This window comes from Trachemys scripta, chromosome 6 (genome assembly GCF_013100865.1).
Source record: "Trachemys scripta elegans isolate TJP31775 chromosome 6, CAS_Tse_1.0, whole genome shotgun sequence".
Lineage (NCBI taxonomy): Eukaryota > Metazoa > Chordata > Testudines > Emydidae > Trachemys > Trachemys scripta.
In genome coordinates this window covers 22,665,017-22,681,866 of record NC_048303.1, presented here as the reverse complement: position 1 = coordinate 22,681,866, position 16,850 = coordinate 22,665,017, and the positions used below count along the sequence as shown (strand labels likewise).

The following is a 16,850-nucleotide window of genomic DNA, read 5'->3' as shown; positions in this document are numbered from 1 at the left end:
TACTCGCCTCACACCAGATGTTCACCAAAGTCTGGCTTCACTCCCAGGACCATGAAGCTGCCTGCTTTGCAAAAGGCTTGTTCTGTTCAGTCTCCATTGCAAACACAGAAGCCTCTCGAATGGTGTGTTTGCAGTTTAGAATCCTAGAACCATAGGGTTAGAAAGGACCAGAAGGGTCGTCTAGTCTATCCCCTACCAGGATTTGTTGTGCCTAAACCATCCAAGACAGATGGCTATACAGCCTCCTTTTGAAAACCTCCAGGGAAGGTGCTTCCACATCCTCCCTAGGCTGTCTGGTCCATTGTCCAACTATTCTTACAGTTAGGATGTTTTTCCTGAAATGTAATCTAAATCTGCTATGCTGTAGTTTGAACCCATTGCCTCTTGCCTGCCCTCTGTGGCAAAAGAGAACAACTTTTCTCCATCTTTTTTTATGGCAGCCTTTCAAGTATTTGAAGACTGCTATCATATCCCCCCTCAATCTTCTCCTTTCCAAACTAAACATACCCAGTTCCTTCAGCCTTGTTCATATGGCTTGCATTCCATCCTTTTGATCATCCTTGTCATTCGCCTTTGGATTCTTTCCAGTTTCTCTACATCCTTTCTTGAAATTGGTGATCAAAATTGGACACAGTATGCCATCTGAGGCCTAACCAGTGCTGAGTAGAGTGATACTATCACCTCCCGTGACTCCTCTGTTAATGCAACTAAAAATTGCATTTGCTTTTTTGTAACAGCATCACATTGCTGACTCACGTTGAGGTTGTGATCCACCACAACTCCCAGATCCTTCTTAGCAGTGCTGCTGTCAAACCAGTTATCCCCTATTCTGTATTTGTGCATTTGGTTTTCCTTCCCTCAGTGTAGCAAACTTACATTTGTCTTTGTTGAATTTCATTTTGTTATCTACAGCCCAGTTCTCCAATTTATCAATATCCCTCTAAATTTTAGCTCTATCCTCAAAAGTGTTGGCAAATCCTCTTAGCTTTGTGTCATCTGCTTTGATCAGTATGCTCTCTACACCTACATCCAGGTCATTAATAAAGATGTTAAACAACACTCGACCCAGAACAGATCACTGTGGAACCCCACTTGAGCCCTCCTTCCAATGTGACATCATTCCATTAATAGTTATTCTTTGTTTGTGGTTGTATAACCAATTATGTATCCACTTAATGGTAGTTCCGCCAAGCCCACATTTCTGTACCTTATTTATCAGAATGTCATGTAGGACTGCGTCAAAAGCCTTGCTGAAGTCCAGGTATATTATGTCCACCGCATTTTCCCTATCCACCAAACCAATTACCCTGTCAAAGAAGGCAATCAAACTAATTTGACATGATTTATTTCTTAGTAAATCCATGCTATCTGATAGTGATTAGCCCTTCAACCTGCAGATATTCACTAATTGAATGTTTTATACGTTGCTCTAGTAGCTTCCCAGGTAATGAAGTCAGCCTGACTGGTCTACAGTTCCCCGGCTCCTCCTTTCCACCCCTTTTAAAGATGGGCACTACATTAGACCATCTCCAGTCTTCCGGGACCTCTCCTGTCATCCATGAGTTTGCAAATATTATTGCCAGTGGCTCCGAGATTTCTACAGCTAATTCGTTCAGTACCTTGGAGTGAAAAGGCCCGCTGACTTGAATTCATTCAAATTGGTCAAAAGATCTCTGTCGTGTTCTTTACTTATCCTGATCTGCATCCCTTCCTTTTGGTGGTCAGAAGAAAATGGAAGAGTTAAAGCTGACTCACTGAACTGCTGCTGTTCGCCAAGTGGGGGGCTTCCATTTTCAACTCTTGGAGATTTTTGCAATAGAGAGGACAAAAGAAGGTGGCCTTTGGGATTATGGGATACTTTTGGCAGACTCCCAGGACCCAAGTCAAGCAGGGCTGCATCTGTACTTCAAAGCAATAGGGCTTGAACCCTGGGTCATGGCTTGACACTGGCTTCGACTCTCAATCTCTGCAGGGTCCTAGGACCCTAGGTCTAAGCCTGAGTCTGAGAGATTTGTATGTAGATGGAAGGAGGATTTGGGCTCAACCCTGGTCTGAACCCATGCTTACATTGCAGCATGGACATAATCTGTATGTAGGTACACTGAAGTAAGCTGTGCACCTGCCCCTCTATGTTCCCAAGCAGATGGACAAGGAGAAGATGAAGAAGATAGGGGAGTGGGTGGATCTGATGGCTGGCACAGCTAAGCCGACATAGGGACGGTAGCAGTTTGCTGGAATAAGAGGAAGTAGGGAGAGAAGTGTGCCTCTCTGATGCATGATTCTTTCCCTATACTGCTCCTGGGGTGCTGCAACAGTGGCTTGTGGCTTTGCCACTATCTAGTCTTTAAGGAACAGTCTCATTATTCTACATGAAATACAATGTATCTCCCTAAATTCCTTTAATGGAGTATTCTCTATGGTTCCCAGTAGGCTAATATTTTTGTTTTAATGTAAGGTTTGGAAAGGTAAATGTATGCAGTTATAGATGTTATATTTGCATCTTTTACAAGGTCTAATTGATATTTTTCACATATTTTGTTCCTCTAGAAATCAGCCAGTTGAAGATGTAACTTTTTTAAACAACAGAAATTCTACTTTTGTGTTTGGAGAAAACATGGTAGAGAGAGTTTTGGTAAGATTTGTAAATATTGAAATTTTTCTTCTTTCTTCTGTTTCTGAAAAAGTTGGCATTTGAATGCTGAGGGTCACATTTTCAAAGATGGTCACATAAATTGTGACCACAACATTTGTCATATGTACATACAAAGCCCCCAGTCCTGTAAATGCATGAGTCATCACTTCGAAGTCAAGTCACGTGAGTAAAGTTAAACATGTATAGCTGTTCACAGGATTGGTCCAAAATGGGTAATTATATATGTCAGTGCTCATCTGCACAGGCAGTTACTTGTTGCGTATGCTCAGCTGGCTTGTGCGCACATTTCATGGGCACAACTTAGGTGGCCCAAATTTTAGACTTGGCCCTTCAGTAGGAAAATCAATTCTAGCAATTTTTCTGTTATAGCTCAAACCACTTCAGACTTTTTAACATTCAGAGCCGTAGGCTTTCTCCCCTCTGACTCCCAAGAAAATATTTGATTAGCAGTATACAGATATACAGGAGATGTGAACAATGAAAAAACTGTCACTCTGCAGAATCAGCTAAATGTAATAGTTTAAAATTTCTCAGAGAGTGATTATTTCTAAATTCTGCAATGCCTTTTTAAAATTTTGGGTATATATGTGATCTGTAAAATGAGGAATTAATTTGGAAAGATACCTACTAAACTTCTCCACTTTTATTTCAGATCACCTTAAACTTAAATTGAAAGAAGCTTATTCTCTTAGCTCAGAGTCTCTCTTAAGAAGAGACTGCAGTTCCTGCTTAATGACCTTTTTGGGGCTTTTATAATAATGGACAAAGTTCCACTATTGACTGAAATACCAAACATTTGTTTACTTATATCCTATGTCAGTATTTGTATGTAGGAGTAAAGTTTGCATGTTAACCTATTATTTCAACTAATCTTCACCCCTGCTGTGTATTTTATGATTCAATACATTCCTGATCTTTCAGCTTGCTGCTAATGTCAAACATATAAATGTTACAATTTCTTAAACTGTTTTTCCTTGTTTCTTCAATTTTTTAGAGTCCTCAGAAATCTCCCAAGCTGCATAATGAAACTGATCTATGCAAGAAAGAAATAACATCCACAGACGCCAAAACTTTTCATATTAGTTATTCACATAGTAGTAAGTATTACTACTTAGCAAACAAACACAGTGAGGCTCTACCAATAAGTCAATTTCAGTGCACCATAGAGGACATCAAATTAGTGGTGTTCAGTAATGATCATGTATTTACTTTAAAGTTATCCAGTCATTAGTATACTATTGGGATGTGCATCATAAATGTAAGTGTCCAGAAAGCAACTGTCATTTGGTTTGTGACTCAAAACTAGAGCTAGATTATCATCAAAGCGAATAATTTATTATTTGATTAATTTAGACTTTTTTATTTGTAAGTTTTCCTTGAATAGACTTTGAGTTTTACAAATGTATTTGTTATCCAAACTGTGTGATGAATACTTTGTGAACACATTTCAACCTATAGCTTGTTTATGAACAAGTCACTTCAACTACAATTTTAGCTAGTTGTTCATGTTCTTTCCTGATGAATATTCACACCCCTCTTATTACCATTATGATTTATGGGACTTATGTTTTTCATGATTATGACTTTGAGCAGCAATATCACAAAAGAATTTGATTTGGAAACACAACTATTAACTAGTTAGGGTTTGATCCTGCTAGTTGTTCCTTGTGGACAGACCAGTGTGCCTATACAGAAATCTTGGATCGTGGTCTTATTCTTTAAAAATATACTGGAATACCTGAAGTTTATTAAAACATTAACTGATATCTAGCACTAAGGGGAACGTACAAAGACCTAGACCATACAAATAGACATATTGTTGACATACTAAAACATTCCTGCTGTAGAAATTTTAGACTTTTCTATTGTTTTTATTTCTCCTTTAGAAACATTTTTTGTCAAGAAGTCAACACTAATTGAATCAGCTGCGGCTTACATTTCCAAACCAGCACAGACGTATTTGTTAGATAAAGTTGAAGTTATAACAGGGGAAGAAGCAGAACATAATGTGTTGCAGGTATATTTTCCTAAAGATTGCATGATGAGTCTTTCTACTTATGTTTAGAAAGCTCATTATGGTCTACTGTATGGCCTACTGTAATACCATAAATATGTATGTACTACTTCTTTGTTGGACAACTGTATACGTTTTTCTTTTTTTAAAAATATGCTTCTGTTAACTAATTTTTTTTCAAGCTGATATGTAGCTTTTCATCGTAAATTCTCTATACTGAATATAGAGAGCTCTTTCAACCTCCAAAATCATGCTTCAAAGCCTCATTCTGCTTTCATATTGTCTGTTATAACAGTCTTCACAATAAGCCAGTATTCCCTAAGACCAATAAATAAACCCCCAAATTATAAGTACTCTTAAAGTTACTTTATAAACACAAAGGTTTGATTTTTTTTAAACTATTGAGTTATCAAAGTAAGTGGTTTTATAATAAAACTAAGGTACATCGTTGTAATTTTAGGCCAGCAGGATAAATCTTGCTACTCGAGATTCTTAAAACTCTTTATTTTCTTGGCAAATTAACACTTGCATATATTACAAAAAGCTAAAAATGGAAAGATATAAAATTGTAAGATTGTTTGAATCCATTCTCCCATCCATATGTGGGAAATGTGTATGTGGATGAGTCATTAGCTTCAATTTATGACAGTACTGGTACAATGGGTTGCATGAAACTTCTGATACCAGTGATGCCATAGGATGATGCATTCTGGGACATCTTCAGGAAATATGGAGATGTCGGTGGATTTCACAGAGAAGGGTTAAAAATTGAAAAGGTAAAAGTGAAATGTATTTCTATGCTAAATGTTCCCCATAGCCTGGTTAGTAGTGGTACTCAGCATAAATCTGGGGTTAGTGCAATTTTCATTTCATTTTTAAAATTTGTCTTAATTTTATGCAAACTGTAAAGTAAAAAGTTATAGCACAGAGACGTCAAACCTATAAACTGCATTCTCTGGCACAACAGATTTCAGATCAGTTGACACTTTCCATAACATTTTCCCCTTTAGATCAGTTGCAAGCTTTTTGTATTTAATAAACTCTCACTATCCTGGACTGAAAGAGGAAGAGGATCCTTGAGGCTTAATGACACTTCAAGCAATAAACATGGAACATTACAGTCAAGGCTTGGTAAAAATTAGTTCCACTTCTTAATCATGCTCTCATCTGCCATAGTCAATTGGATATAACATCATTTGTAATCCTGCAGCCGGGTTTGTTTATATCCAGTTGCTCAAAGCCCTTTTCATTATTACTCTATAAAGTTAATTACCTACTAAACATCCCTTGCTACTGCAGTTTTTGTGAGCTGCAGGTATTCACAGATGTCACTAAGCACTATGTCTTTCTGCTTCCAGATTTTTTTAGCACTAGTTCTCTCTTTTCTGATTTGGCTTTTCCAGAGGTGCTGCTTCTTCCAAGCAGGGCTGGCTGTAGGCACCAGCACTCCAAGCATGTGCTTGGGGCGGCCCTTTCTAAGGGGTGGCACTCCGGCTCCTTTCTTTATTTTTTGTTGCTTGGGGCGCAAAAAGCCGGGGGCTGGCCCTGAGCAGAGGTGAGCTGTGACGATGGGGGGTGGGGGGAGGACCGCAGGAAGTAACCCTGGAGGGGGGTCAGAGGAACCGCTCCCCCCCAGCTCACCTCCGCTCCACTGCCCTGCTTCTCCCCCCTCCCTCCCAGGCTTGCCGCGCGAATCAGCTGTTTAGCAGCAAGCCTGGGAGGGAGGGAGCGAGGGGGGAGAAGCAGAGCGGTGGCATGCTCGGGGGAGCAAGCGGAGTGGAGGTGAGCTGCGGCAGTGGGGGGCGCAGGGAGGGTCGAGGAAGTAACCCTGGAGGGGGGACAGAGGAACCGCTCCCCCCCCCAGTTCACCTCTGCTCCACTGCCGCCTGCTCCCCCAAGCACGCCGCCACTCCGCTTCTCCCCGCTCCCTCCCAGGCAAGCTCCGGGCGCGCTGCATTTCCCCTCCTACCCCTCCTGGGAGGGAGGGGTAGGAGGGGAAATGCGGCATGCCCGGGGGAGTAGGCGGGGCCGGGGATTTGGGGAAGGGGGTGGAATGGGGCAGGGAAGGGGCGGAGCCGGGGGGGGCGCAGGAAAAATTTTTTGCTTGGGGCGGCAAAAAACTTGGAGCCAGCCCTGCTTCCAAGTGACTTATGGGGAGTTCTGCTTATTGAGCAGTAGTTTCTTACACTTTATTGTGTAGTTTTGAAAGGTTGTTTCATTATATCATATGGCAAAAAGTATAAAATATCGAGAGAAACTTTAAAAATATCGAAGAATAGTAAAGAAATTTAACCCCCCACCTCTTTCAAAATGTTAGGTTATAATCCCCTGAAATACAAAGTTAATGGAAATATGATTTTTATAGCAGTACTGAATAAATCGGCTGAAACAACAGGGAGGTTTCAATTTCCATGTAATGTCTAATATATAAGCATTCCTGTTTTAGTTATGCGAAATCAAGGCAGTTTGAGACTGATTCTCAACACCAAACTCTGGACTCAGATGGTGATAGAAAGAGCAAATCGCAAGAGTCTGTGCATCACTGCGACAGACCTAGAAGACCATTCTGTTAAAGTATTTCTAATACAGGTAAGAAAAAAATGAAAAAGAACAAGTATCTAGAACTTGCAATTTAGCTCAGACTCCTTGTTCTGGCAAGCCTCCTTACGGTAAAAAGGGTAAGGCGATAACATGTACACAATTACCATTGAGGTCAATTGTGCAAAAAGCTGAAGGTCTGATATGGCCCAAGGAGATAACCAGATCACTGTATTAGACAGCCAGCAGGGGTCACTAAAGCAATGGTATACAAATTGTTCCCAAACTGTGGTCTGTGGACCATCAGTGATCTGTGGAACTGGCTACTCCATGATGTTAAATAACATTAAAAGATGCCTAAAATATATCAACACACTTTCCTGATTTTTCCTTCTGCATAGAAACAATTGCTATAGTAGCCACGGGTATATTATTCAAAGTGGTGGGTGTGGTTGATGGTGGGGGGAATAGTCCATGCAATCGTAACTAGAAGGGCAGGTAGTGCACAAGAGTCGCCAATAAGATATATAAGACCATAAGAATGTCCATACTGGGTCAGACCATTGGTCCATCTAGCCCAGTATCCTGTCTTCTGACAGTGGTCAATGCCAGAAGCTTTACAGGGAATGTTCAGAACAGGGCAATTATCAAGTGATCCACCCTCAGTTGTTCAATCCCAGCTTCTGTCAGTCAGAGGCTTAGTGACACCCAGAGCATGGGATTGCATCCCTCACCAACTTGGCTAAGAGCCATTGATGGACCTATCCTCCATGAACTTACCTCATTCTTTTTTGAACCCAGTTATTGTTTTGGCCTTCACAATATCCCCTGGCAATGGTTGACTATGCATTGTGTGAAGAAGTTCTTCCTTATGTTTGTTTAATAGGCAACAGGTTTAATTTCATTGGGTAACCCCGATCCTTGTCTTATGTGAATGGGTAAATAACACTTCCTTATTCACTTTCTCCACATCATTTGTGATTTTATAGGCCTTTATCATATCCCCCTTTTAGTCATCTCTTTTCTAAGATGAACAATCCCAGTTTTTTAATCTTCCATATACTAAAGCTTTTACATACCCCTAGTCATTTTTGTTGTCCTTTTCTAATACTAATATATCTTTTTGGAGATGTGGTGACCAGAACTGCATGCAGTATTGAAGGTGTGGGCATACAATAGATTTATATAGTGGTGCTATGATATTTTCTCTTACTATCTATCAGTTTCCTAATAGTTCCTAACATTCTGTTAGCTTTCTTGTCTGCCGCTGCACATTTAGCAGCTTTTTTCAGAGAACTATCCAAGATTTCTTTCTTCAGTGGTAACAGCTAATTTAGATCCCATCATTTTGTATGTATAGATATGATAATTTTTCCCAATGTGCATTACTTTTGCACTTATCAACACTGAATTTCATCTGCCATTTTGTTGCCCAGTCACCCAGTTTTGTGAAGTCTCTTTGTAACTCTTCAGTCATCTTTAGACTTAACTGTCTTCTTGAGTAATTTTGTATCTTCTCCAAACTTTGCCACATCACTGTTTACCTCCTTTTACAGATCATTTATGAATATGTTGAACAGCGCAGGTCCCAGTACAGATCCTGCTATTTCTCTTTACATTGTGAAAACTGACCATTGTTTCCTAGATTTTTACTGATCCATGGGAGGACCTTCTCTGATCCCATGACTTCTTACTTTACTTAAGAGCCTTTGGTGTGGACCTTGTCAAAAGCTTTCTGAAAGTCCAAGTACACTATATCAACTGGATCATCCATGTCCACATGCTTGTTGACACCCTCAAAGAATTCGAATAGATTGACGAGGCACGACTTCCCTTTACAAAAGCCATGTTGACTCTTCTCCAAAAAATCATGTTCATCTGTGTGTCTGATAATCCTGTTCTTTACTATAGTTTCAACCAATTGCCTGCTATTAAAGTTAGTCTGTAATTGCCAGGATCAGCTCTGGAACCTTTTTTAAAAATTGCCATTACATTAGCTATCCTCCAGTCATCTGGTATAGAGGCTGATTTAAGTGATAGGCTACGTATCCCAGTAAGTAGTTCTACACTTTCATATTTGAGTTCCTTCAGAACTCTGGGATGAATACCATCTGGTTCGTCCTGCTGACTTACCAATGTTTAATTTATCAATTTGTTCCCAAACCTCCTCTCTTGACACCTCAATCTAGGACAGTTCCTCAGATATGCCTAAAAAGAATGGCTCACCCATGGCTCAGGTTCAAAGATATATGAACAAGTTTGAGAACCAATGAAAAAGGCAGCTACTTGAGTCTAATCTATAACATTTGCAACCCTAGGCTGACTATGTCCCTGGAAAGCTGCATATTCCTGTGATGACAAATTACTCAGTTGACAACTGAGCTAATTTCTGCTGAAACACCAACTCTGAATTGCTCTCAACTGCTTTCTTCTGTGCATGGCTATGGTGAAAGGAAAGTTTTTGGCTGCTGCAAATGTGAGCAGCATGGAAGAAGAGCTAAATACTCTACTGCTTTGCAACTCTTGCAGTCACTTACACCTGTGCAAAGTGAATAGAAATTGGGTATAAAACTACCAAATCAGACTAGTATCTTTCTACTCTGAATTGGTACAGGTGTAAATGAATTCACATGGTGCAAAGCAGTGGAGTATCAGGCCCCAGAAGACCATGTGCTTTCAGCTATGCTATGGTAAATGATTTCCTTCCAACTTCACCAGCACAGTTCATGGCATCTTTTCATTTGTTAATCAGAGAACTAATTTTTGGTTGTTAATTCTGTCTTTACTTACTTCTAACCAGAAATATGACTAGGAATTTTCACAATCCCTATATGTTTTATTATTGTCAGAAGTACATTTTGTTACTGAGTAATTGCACAGAGTCGAGAATATTAAGTATTCAATAAAAATTGAGTCATTCACTGAGAGGAATCATAATTTTTGTTTTAAGGTTGCATCCATTATCTCAAAGAAAACAACCAACAATTTTTAACAAATTCTAAAACACAGACCATTAAGACAAACTTAATATTATTTGTATTTAAGTCGATTTTCTCACAAAGATACTAAGTTGGAATCTTACATAAATTCTTTTGACTCCAAAGGACAATAAGTGTCTGATTAAGGGATTTTAGCTCTTTTGAGTCCTTTTAAAATCTCTCCCCTTTGCATCTGCACTTCAGTGGTTGGTTGGGATGCAGTCAGAGTTATTTTGCAGTTATTTTCAATGGTTGTATGCACTTTATTTTCTACAGGCAAGTTCAAAAGATACTGGGTACCTGTATGCAGCAATACATCACCGTCTTGTTGCACTGCGAAGCTTTGCTGAGCAAGAATTGGATGCAAATCAGGTTGACACAGAGCCAGAAACAGCCTTTCATTCATTAAACTGTGATAGTGATGATGATGATGATGAAGATGAAACAATAACTCAAGCGAGCAGCAATGGATCAGGTAAGCAGAGTTTTTCCTGAGACTTTTGTGCTCCTTTGAACTTCACTTGGTGCCCTGAGAATCCCATTTCTACCCCATTTTATTAACCTCTACTTTCCATCCAAGTGCCTAGGTTACGGTGCCCCTCTCTCCAGCACTGAAGTAGGGTTTTAATATTTTGACAGGCTTGTGTCAACAGTGCCAAATTCTTTTAAAATAAATAATCAGAGTATCTTTTGACAGAGGAATGAGTGTCAGGATATCTGGGTTAAAAATTTTCAAGCTTAAAGTTAAGGCTCCTAAACCCAGACTTGGATATCTCAGTTGAAGTAGTCTGTAGTTCTGTGCTTAATTTCCACTTACTTCATTGGAAGTTGAGTCCACTTATACCAGTGCTGCATATAGTTTGTGGTAGTTAGTCTACCTGAACCATAAAAATGGTCATTTGAACCAAACTTATGTAATGTCTGATTTCTTTTAAACATCAACCTATGCTGACAGATTGTAACAGTCATTTATGGATGGTAAAACGGGTTGACAATGCAAGCACCAGGAGATTTTATACTGTTACAGGACGTTAAGAACTTTGATAAAGTGACAGATTCATCTACCAGGGATTTGTGGGGCTAGACACTCTGCCCAGGATTAATCTGCTTTCACCAGTGGAACAAAGACTACAACCCCCACGGGTGAAGAGTCCACCTAAAGGAGGCTGTATTGGAGCAAGATGCTCACAAATCTCACTCCAGTGGCAGTTAGCACAGCCCATAAAGTGGCTAGGGTCAACCATGGAGAAGTCAAGGGACTCTAGAGATACAGTGGCCAGAGCTGAAAGTTGCCTTTCCTTAGTGGAAGGCAGGCACTACACTGCCCAAGTGGGGAGATTCACCCCAGGAGAGCTGCTGTTGTGCATGTAGGAATTGTAAATTGCATCTACGTCTTCTCTCAGGAGGAATACGGCAGTGATGTTTGAATTATCATTAGCCACGTGACACTTCTCCTTCCAGTGGAGCTGCAGGCTGTTCCCTTTTTAGTTTTTAAAATAACTCTTCAGCAAGGATCAAATCCCCTACAAATAACAGTTTTGAGTGACTGTTTACTTTAAGAAACAAACACGTCTTTTTTCCTGTTAGCAAGAATATGACAGTTTACAATACTTGTTCCCATAATCATTTGTTGTATCTCTATAATATTCAGTTCACAGAACAAAACATGCCATTATTATAAAACAAAACTTTTTTCAAATACCCATTTGCAAATATTATTCCATTAAACAAATGGAGAAAATGTTAGTCTTTTTGTTTTTCTTTACATTAATACACTTGGTATACAGAATTAATTTAAATGAGTGCCAGGACTTTAGAATTGGTAAAATAATTGAAAATATTAACATTAAGCACTTTTCCAAATTACTTAACGTGAAAACTCCCTTGTTATCTCCAAATAGTCAAACCTGCTCTGTGTCCTTCCAAAAATAGTCTCCATTGGTTTTAAGAAGAGTTTCTGTTAATTTGAAAACTTCATATGAAGTTGGATTCCTTTCCAGAATTATTGACAATAAGGACTTCTAGTTCTTGCACAAAGGCTGAGGTGAAAGGTAATGTCAAAAAGGTATAAGAGACTGGATTTACAGTCAAAGACTTCTGATGCAGAATCTGAGATCTGTGTTTTAGGAGCACAAAAATAAGAGAATACCCTTCTGCTAGTTACTCCTGGATCCTTAATCCAAACCTCTGTTTTTCATGTCCAAGTGATCATTGACAGAAGTACTAACAGTCCCTTTCAACAAATCTTTGGGTGGCCTCTAGCATTTACTGCTTTACCTTCATCTCACCTGTTATCCTTATACCCATTAGATCTTCATCTTGCGTAGGTTTTGCCTTCCAGTATTCTGTCCCCACTTTACACTCATACAGTCGCATCTAGTCATGCAACCCAATCTTGCAGCACACTCACTCCTGGAACTCCATTTCTAAAATGATTCATGATGCCCTGCTCTCTCACAGGCAGTTAGCATTTGGCTTACTTGTGGCTCTTCTGGTTGAAATACACAGTAAGCAGTTTCTTTTAACAGGGTGTCGAAAAGTGAGAATCGTATGGAGTACTACTTTCAAAAACTGGCAGGCTAGAATGCTCAAAGTGCAGGGAGTTCTCAAAATTTCCCTTTATCTTTCTCTTAAAGGTTTTTCTGATCTGCAGAATACAATGTTCTCCATCACTGGCTACACCCAGATACCTCCTGGCTTTGTTTACCTACTTGGGGCCTCATTCTGTACTCACAGATTCATAGATTTTAAAGCCATTGTAGTCATCTAGTCTGAGTTCCTGCATAACTCAGGCCAAAGAACCTCACCTAGTAATCTCTGCATCAAGCCCATGACTGCTGTTTGAGCTATATCTTTTAAAAAGATATTCAGTCTTGATGTAAAGACTGTAAGTGATGGAGAATCCACCATGTCCCTAGATAAGCTATTACAATAGTTCTTCCCTGTTCATATCTCTTCTCATCAGGCAGAGGGAGGAATTGACTTGGGGTCTCCCACATCCTGGATGAGTAACCTAACCACTGGGCTAATGGCTATAGGTAGGGCCCTACCAAATTCACGGTCCATTTGGGTCAATTTCGTGGTCATAGAATTTAAAAAATCATAAATTTCATTATTTCAGTTATTTAAATCTAAAAATTCAGTGTTGTAATTGTAGTGATCCTGACTCAAAAAGGAGTTGAGCGGTGGTCGCAAGGATATTGTAATGGGGGTTGTGGTACTGCTACCCTTACTTCTGTGCTGCTGCTGGTAGCAGCGCTGTCTTCAGAGCTGGGCAGCTGGAGAGTGGTGGCTGCTGGCTGGGAGCCCAGCTCTGAGGTCAGAGCCACCGCCAGCAGCAGCGCAGAAGTAAGAATAGCATGGTATGGTATTGCCACCTTTACTTCTGTGCTGCTGCCTGCAGAGCTGTGCCCTCAGTCAGCAGCTGCTACTGTCTGGCCGCCCAGCTCTGAAGGCAGCAACACAGAAGTAAGGCTGGCATGGTATGGTGTTGCCACCCTTATTTCTATGCTGCTGCTGGTGGGGTGCGGCCTTCAGAGCTGGGCACCTGGCCAACAGCCGTAGCTCTCTGGCCACCGAGCTCTGAAGGCAGCACAGAAGTAAGTGTGGCAATATCACGACACCGCCTCCCCAAAATAACCTTGCAACTTCCCTGCAATGCCCTTTTGGGTCAGGACCCCCAATTTGAGAAATGTTGGTCTTCCCCATGAAATCTTTATAGTATAGGGTAAAAGCACACAAAAGACCAGATTTAACAGGGAGAGAACAGATTTCATGGTCTGCGACGCATTTTTCATGGCCATGAATTTGGTAGGGCCCTAGTTATAGGGGAGTCGTTATCCACATTCTCCTCTGCTTTGTGTGGCATTAGGCAGGCATCTAAGCCATTCTTGCAAGAAATGGCTTAAGTGTCTAAGCCACCCAGCTCTAGGAGAGGGGTTCCTGGCTATGGATTTTAAGCAGAGATGGGTACCTACCTGCAGCCTGGACTTAGGTGCAGAATTCCCTGAGAAGGGCAGGGCTTAGGACATACCCTCTCAGAGGCATCTCCTATTGGCTTGCTTAGGAGACTCCTTGCCTAGCTGGCAGGCTTTTGTGGATTGCATTCTTAGATGAATATCTCTCTAGGATCCTAGACTCCTAACTCAGGCTTTGTGGATCCCAGGGATTTTCTAGGCACCTACAAGTTAGACATTGCAATGCTCAGCATCATAGTGCCTAAACCTCTTTGTGAATTTGGGCCTGGGAATAGTAGCAGGCCCCTAGAGTGTAAATGATCTCATCAGCTTGTGGAAACAACCATTATTCTGTGAGAAGCACAGGGCCAGTGATCCTGAGGATGTTAGGAAAAAATGGTTCTTGATGAAGTGTCATAGTTGGAGCTGTTAGGCCAAAATAAGTCACTGTGAGATAGACTCTCACATCTGATGCTTTCAGAAGAGAGGATGAAATCCCAGTGATTCCTTGCTGGGGGGCCTTAGAAGGGATGCTTCCCTTCACTTCCATCATTCCTTTCTTCCTTGACCCCTACAGAAGTCTATTTATGAGGATCCAGATCTACAAGGGAGAAGAGATAGGTATGGGGAATATACCCATGGGGCTGGGGAGACAGATGCTACCATCAGATGAGGAGACAAAAACTCACAGGTAAGTAAAAAACATGGAGACCTGGGAGAAGGGTCGGAATCTGTTGGGGAGCATGGGCTGTTCTAGCAGGGATAAGAAAGGGACAAGGACAACATAGCGGGGAAATCAAATCAGTATCTTAGATGTATCTTTACTAATGCGAGAAGTATGGGAAATAAGCAGGAAGAACCAGAAATGCTAGTTAATAAACCCAACAGTGCCATAGTTGGCATCACAGAGACTTGGAGGGTTAATACACATGACTGGAATTTTGGTATAGAAGGGTACAGCTTACTCAGGAAGTGTTGCCTTATATATAAAAAATGTATACACCTGGACTGAGGTTGCGATGAAAATAGGAGACAGACTTATTGAAAGTCTCTGAGTCAGGATAAAAGGGATAAAAACAAGGGTGATGTCATGGTAAGAGATAACTACAGACCACTTAACCAGGAAGAAGAGATGGATGAGGCTTTTTTTTAAACTACTGACAAAATCATCCAAAGTACTTGGTGGTGATGGGGGACTTCAGCTACCCAGACATCTGTTGGGAAAATAATAGAGCATGGCACAGATTATACATCAAGTTCTTGGAAGACATTGGAGGCAATTTTTTATTTCAGAAGCTCAAGAAAGCAATTAGGGGAGAGGCTGTTCTTGATTTCATTTTGACAAATAGGGAGGAACTGGTTGAGGATTTGAAATTGGAAGGCAGCTTGGGTGAAAGTGATCATGAAATGATAGAGTTCATGATTCTAAGAAATGGTGGGAGGGAAAACAGCAGAATAAAGACAATGGTTGTCAAGAAGGATGACGTTAGCAAATTCCAGGGAGTTTGGTAGGTAAGATCCCATGGGAAGCAAGTCTAAGGGGAAGAACAGTTCAAGAGAATATTGGCAGTTTTTCAACGAGACATTATTAAGGGCACAAGAGCAAACTGTCCCACTGCTAGGAAAGATAGAAAGTATGGCAAGAGACCATCCTGGCTTAACCAGCAGAATTCCATAAGCTGAAATTAAAAAATTAGTCCTACAAAAAGTGGAAACTAGATCAATTTACAAAGGATGAATATAAACAAATAACGCAAATATGTAGGGACAAAATTAGAAAGGCCAAAACACAAAACAAGATTAAACTAGCTTGAGACATAAAGGGTAACAAGAAAACATTCTACAAATACATTAATAGCAAGAGGCAGACCAAGGACAGGGTAGGTCAATTACTCAATGAGGGGGGGAAACAATAACAATAACAAAAAATGTGGAAATGGCAGAAGTGCTAAATGACTTTTTTGTTTCAGTTTCAGTTTTCACCAAAAAGTTTAGTAGCAACTGGACATCTAACATAGTGAATACCAGTGAAAATTAGGTAGGCTCAGAGGTTAAAATAGGGAAAGAACAAGTTAAAAATTACAAGTTAGATGCCTTCAAGTCACCGGGGCCTTAGGAAATACATCCTAGAATACTCAAGAAGCTGACTGAAGAGCTATGAGGCATTAGTGATTATCTTCAAAAAGTCATGGAAGACAGGAGAGATTCCGGAGGACTGGAAAAGGGCAAATATAGTGGTAATCTATAAAAAGAGAAATAAGGACAAATCAGGGAATTACAGACCAGTCAGTTTAACTTCAGAATCCAGAAAGATAATGGAATGAATAATTAAAAAATCAATTTGCAAACACCCAGAAGATAATAAGGTGATAAGTAACAGTCAGCATGGATTTGTGAAGAACAAATAGTGTCAAACCAACCTAATAGCTTTCTCGGACAGGGTAACAAGCCTTGTGGATGGGGGGAAGCAGTAGATATGGTATATCTTGACTTTAGTAAGGCTTTTGATACTGTCTTGCATGACCTTCTCATAAACAAACTAGGGAAATACAACCTAGATGGAGCTAATTTAAGATGGGTGCCTAACTGGTTGGAAAACCGTTCCCAGAGCATAGTTATCAGTGGTTCACAGTCAAGCCAGAAGGGCATATCAAGTGGGCTCCTGCAGAGATCAGTTCTAAGTCTGGTTCTGTTCAATATCTCCACCAGTG

At 40.4% G+C, this 16,850-nt stretch overlaps 1 protein-coding gene across 4 annotated transcripts in view; it reads left to right on the top strand.

The window, feature by feature from the left end:
- RANBP3L (RAN binding protein 3 like) overlaps window positions 1–16,850 on the top strand; it is a 48,559-nt gene that overhangs the window by 24,241 nt on the left and 7,468 nt on the right. For 3 of the 4 annotated variants that reach the window (XM_034774250.1, XM_034774248.1, XM_034774251.1), the window contains 6 exons: window positions 2,548–2,632; window positions 3,648–3,750; window positions 4,540–4,670; window positions 5,678–5,798; window positions 7,114–7,256; window positions 10,460–10,658. In XM_034774250.1, coding sequence (XP_034630141.1) covers window positions 2,548–2,632; window positions 3,648–3,750; window positions 4,540–4,670; window positions 5,678–5,798; window positions 7,114–7,256; window positions 10,460–10,658 — 782 coding nt within the window. Of the gene's footprint in view, window positions 1–2,547; window positions 2,633–3,647; window positions 3,751–4,539; window positions 4,671–5,677; window positions 5,799–7,113; window positions 7,257–10,459; window positions 10,659–14,716; window positions 14,810–16,850 lie in introns of those variants that run through there. The other variant, XM_034774249.1, reaches the window with a different exon arrangement.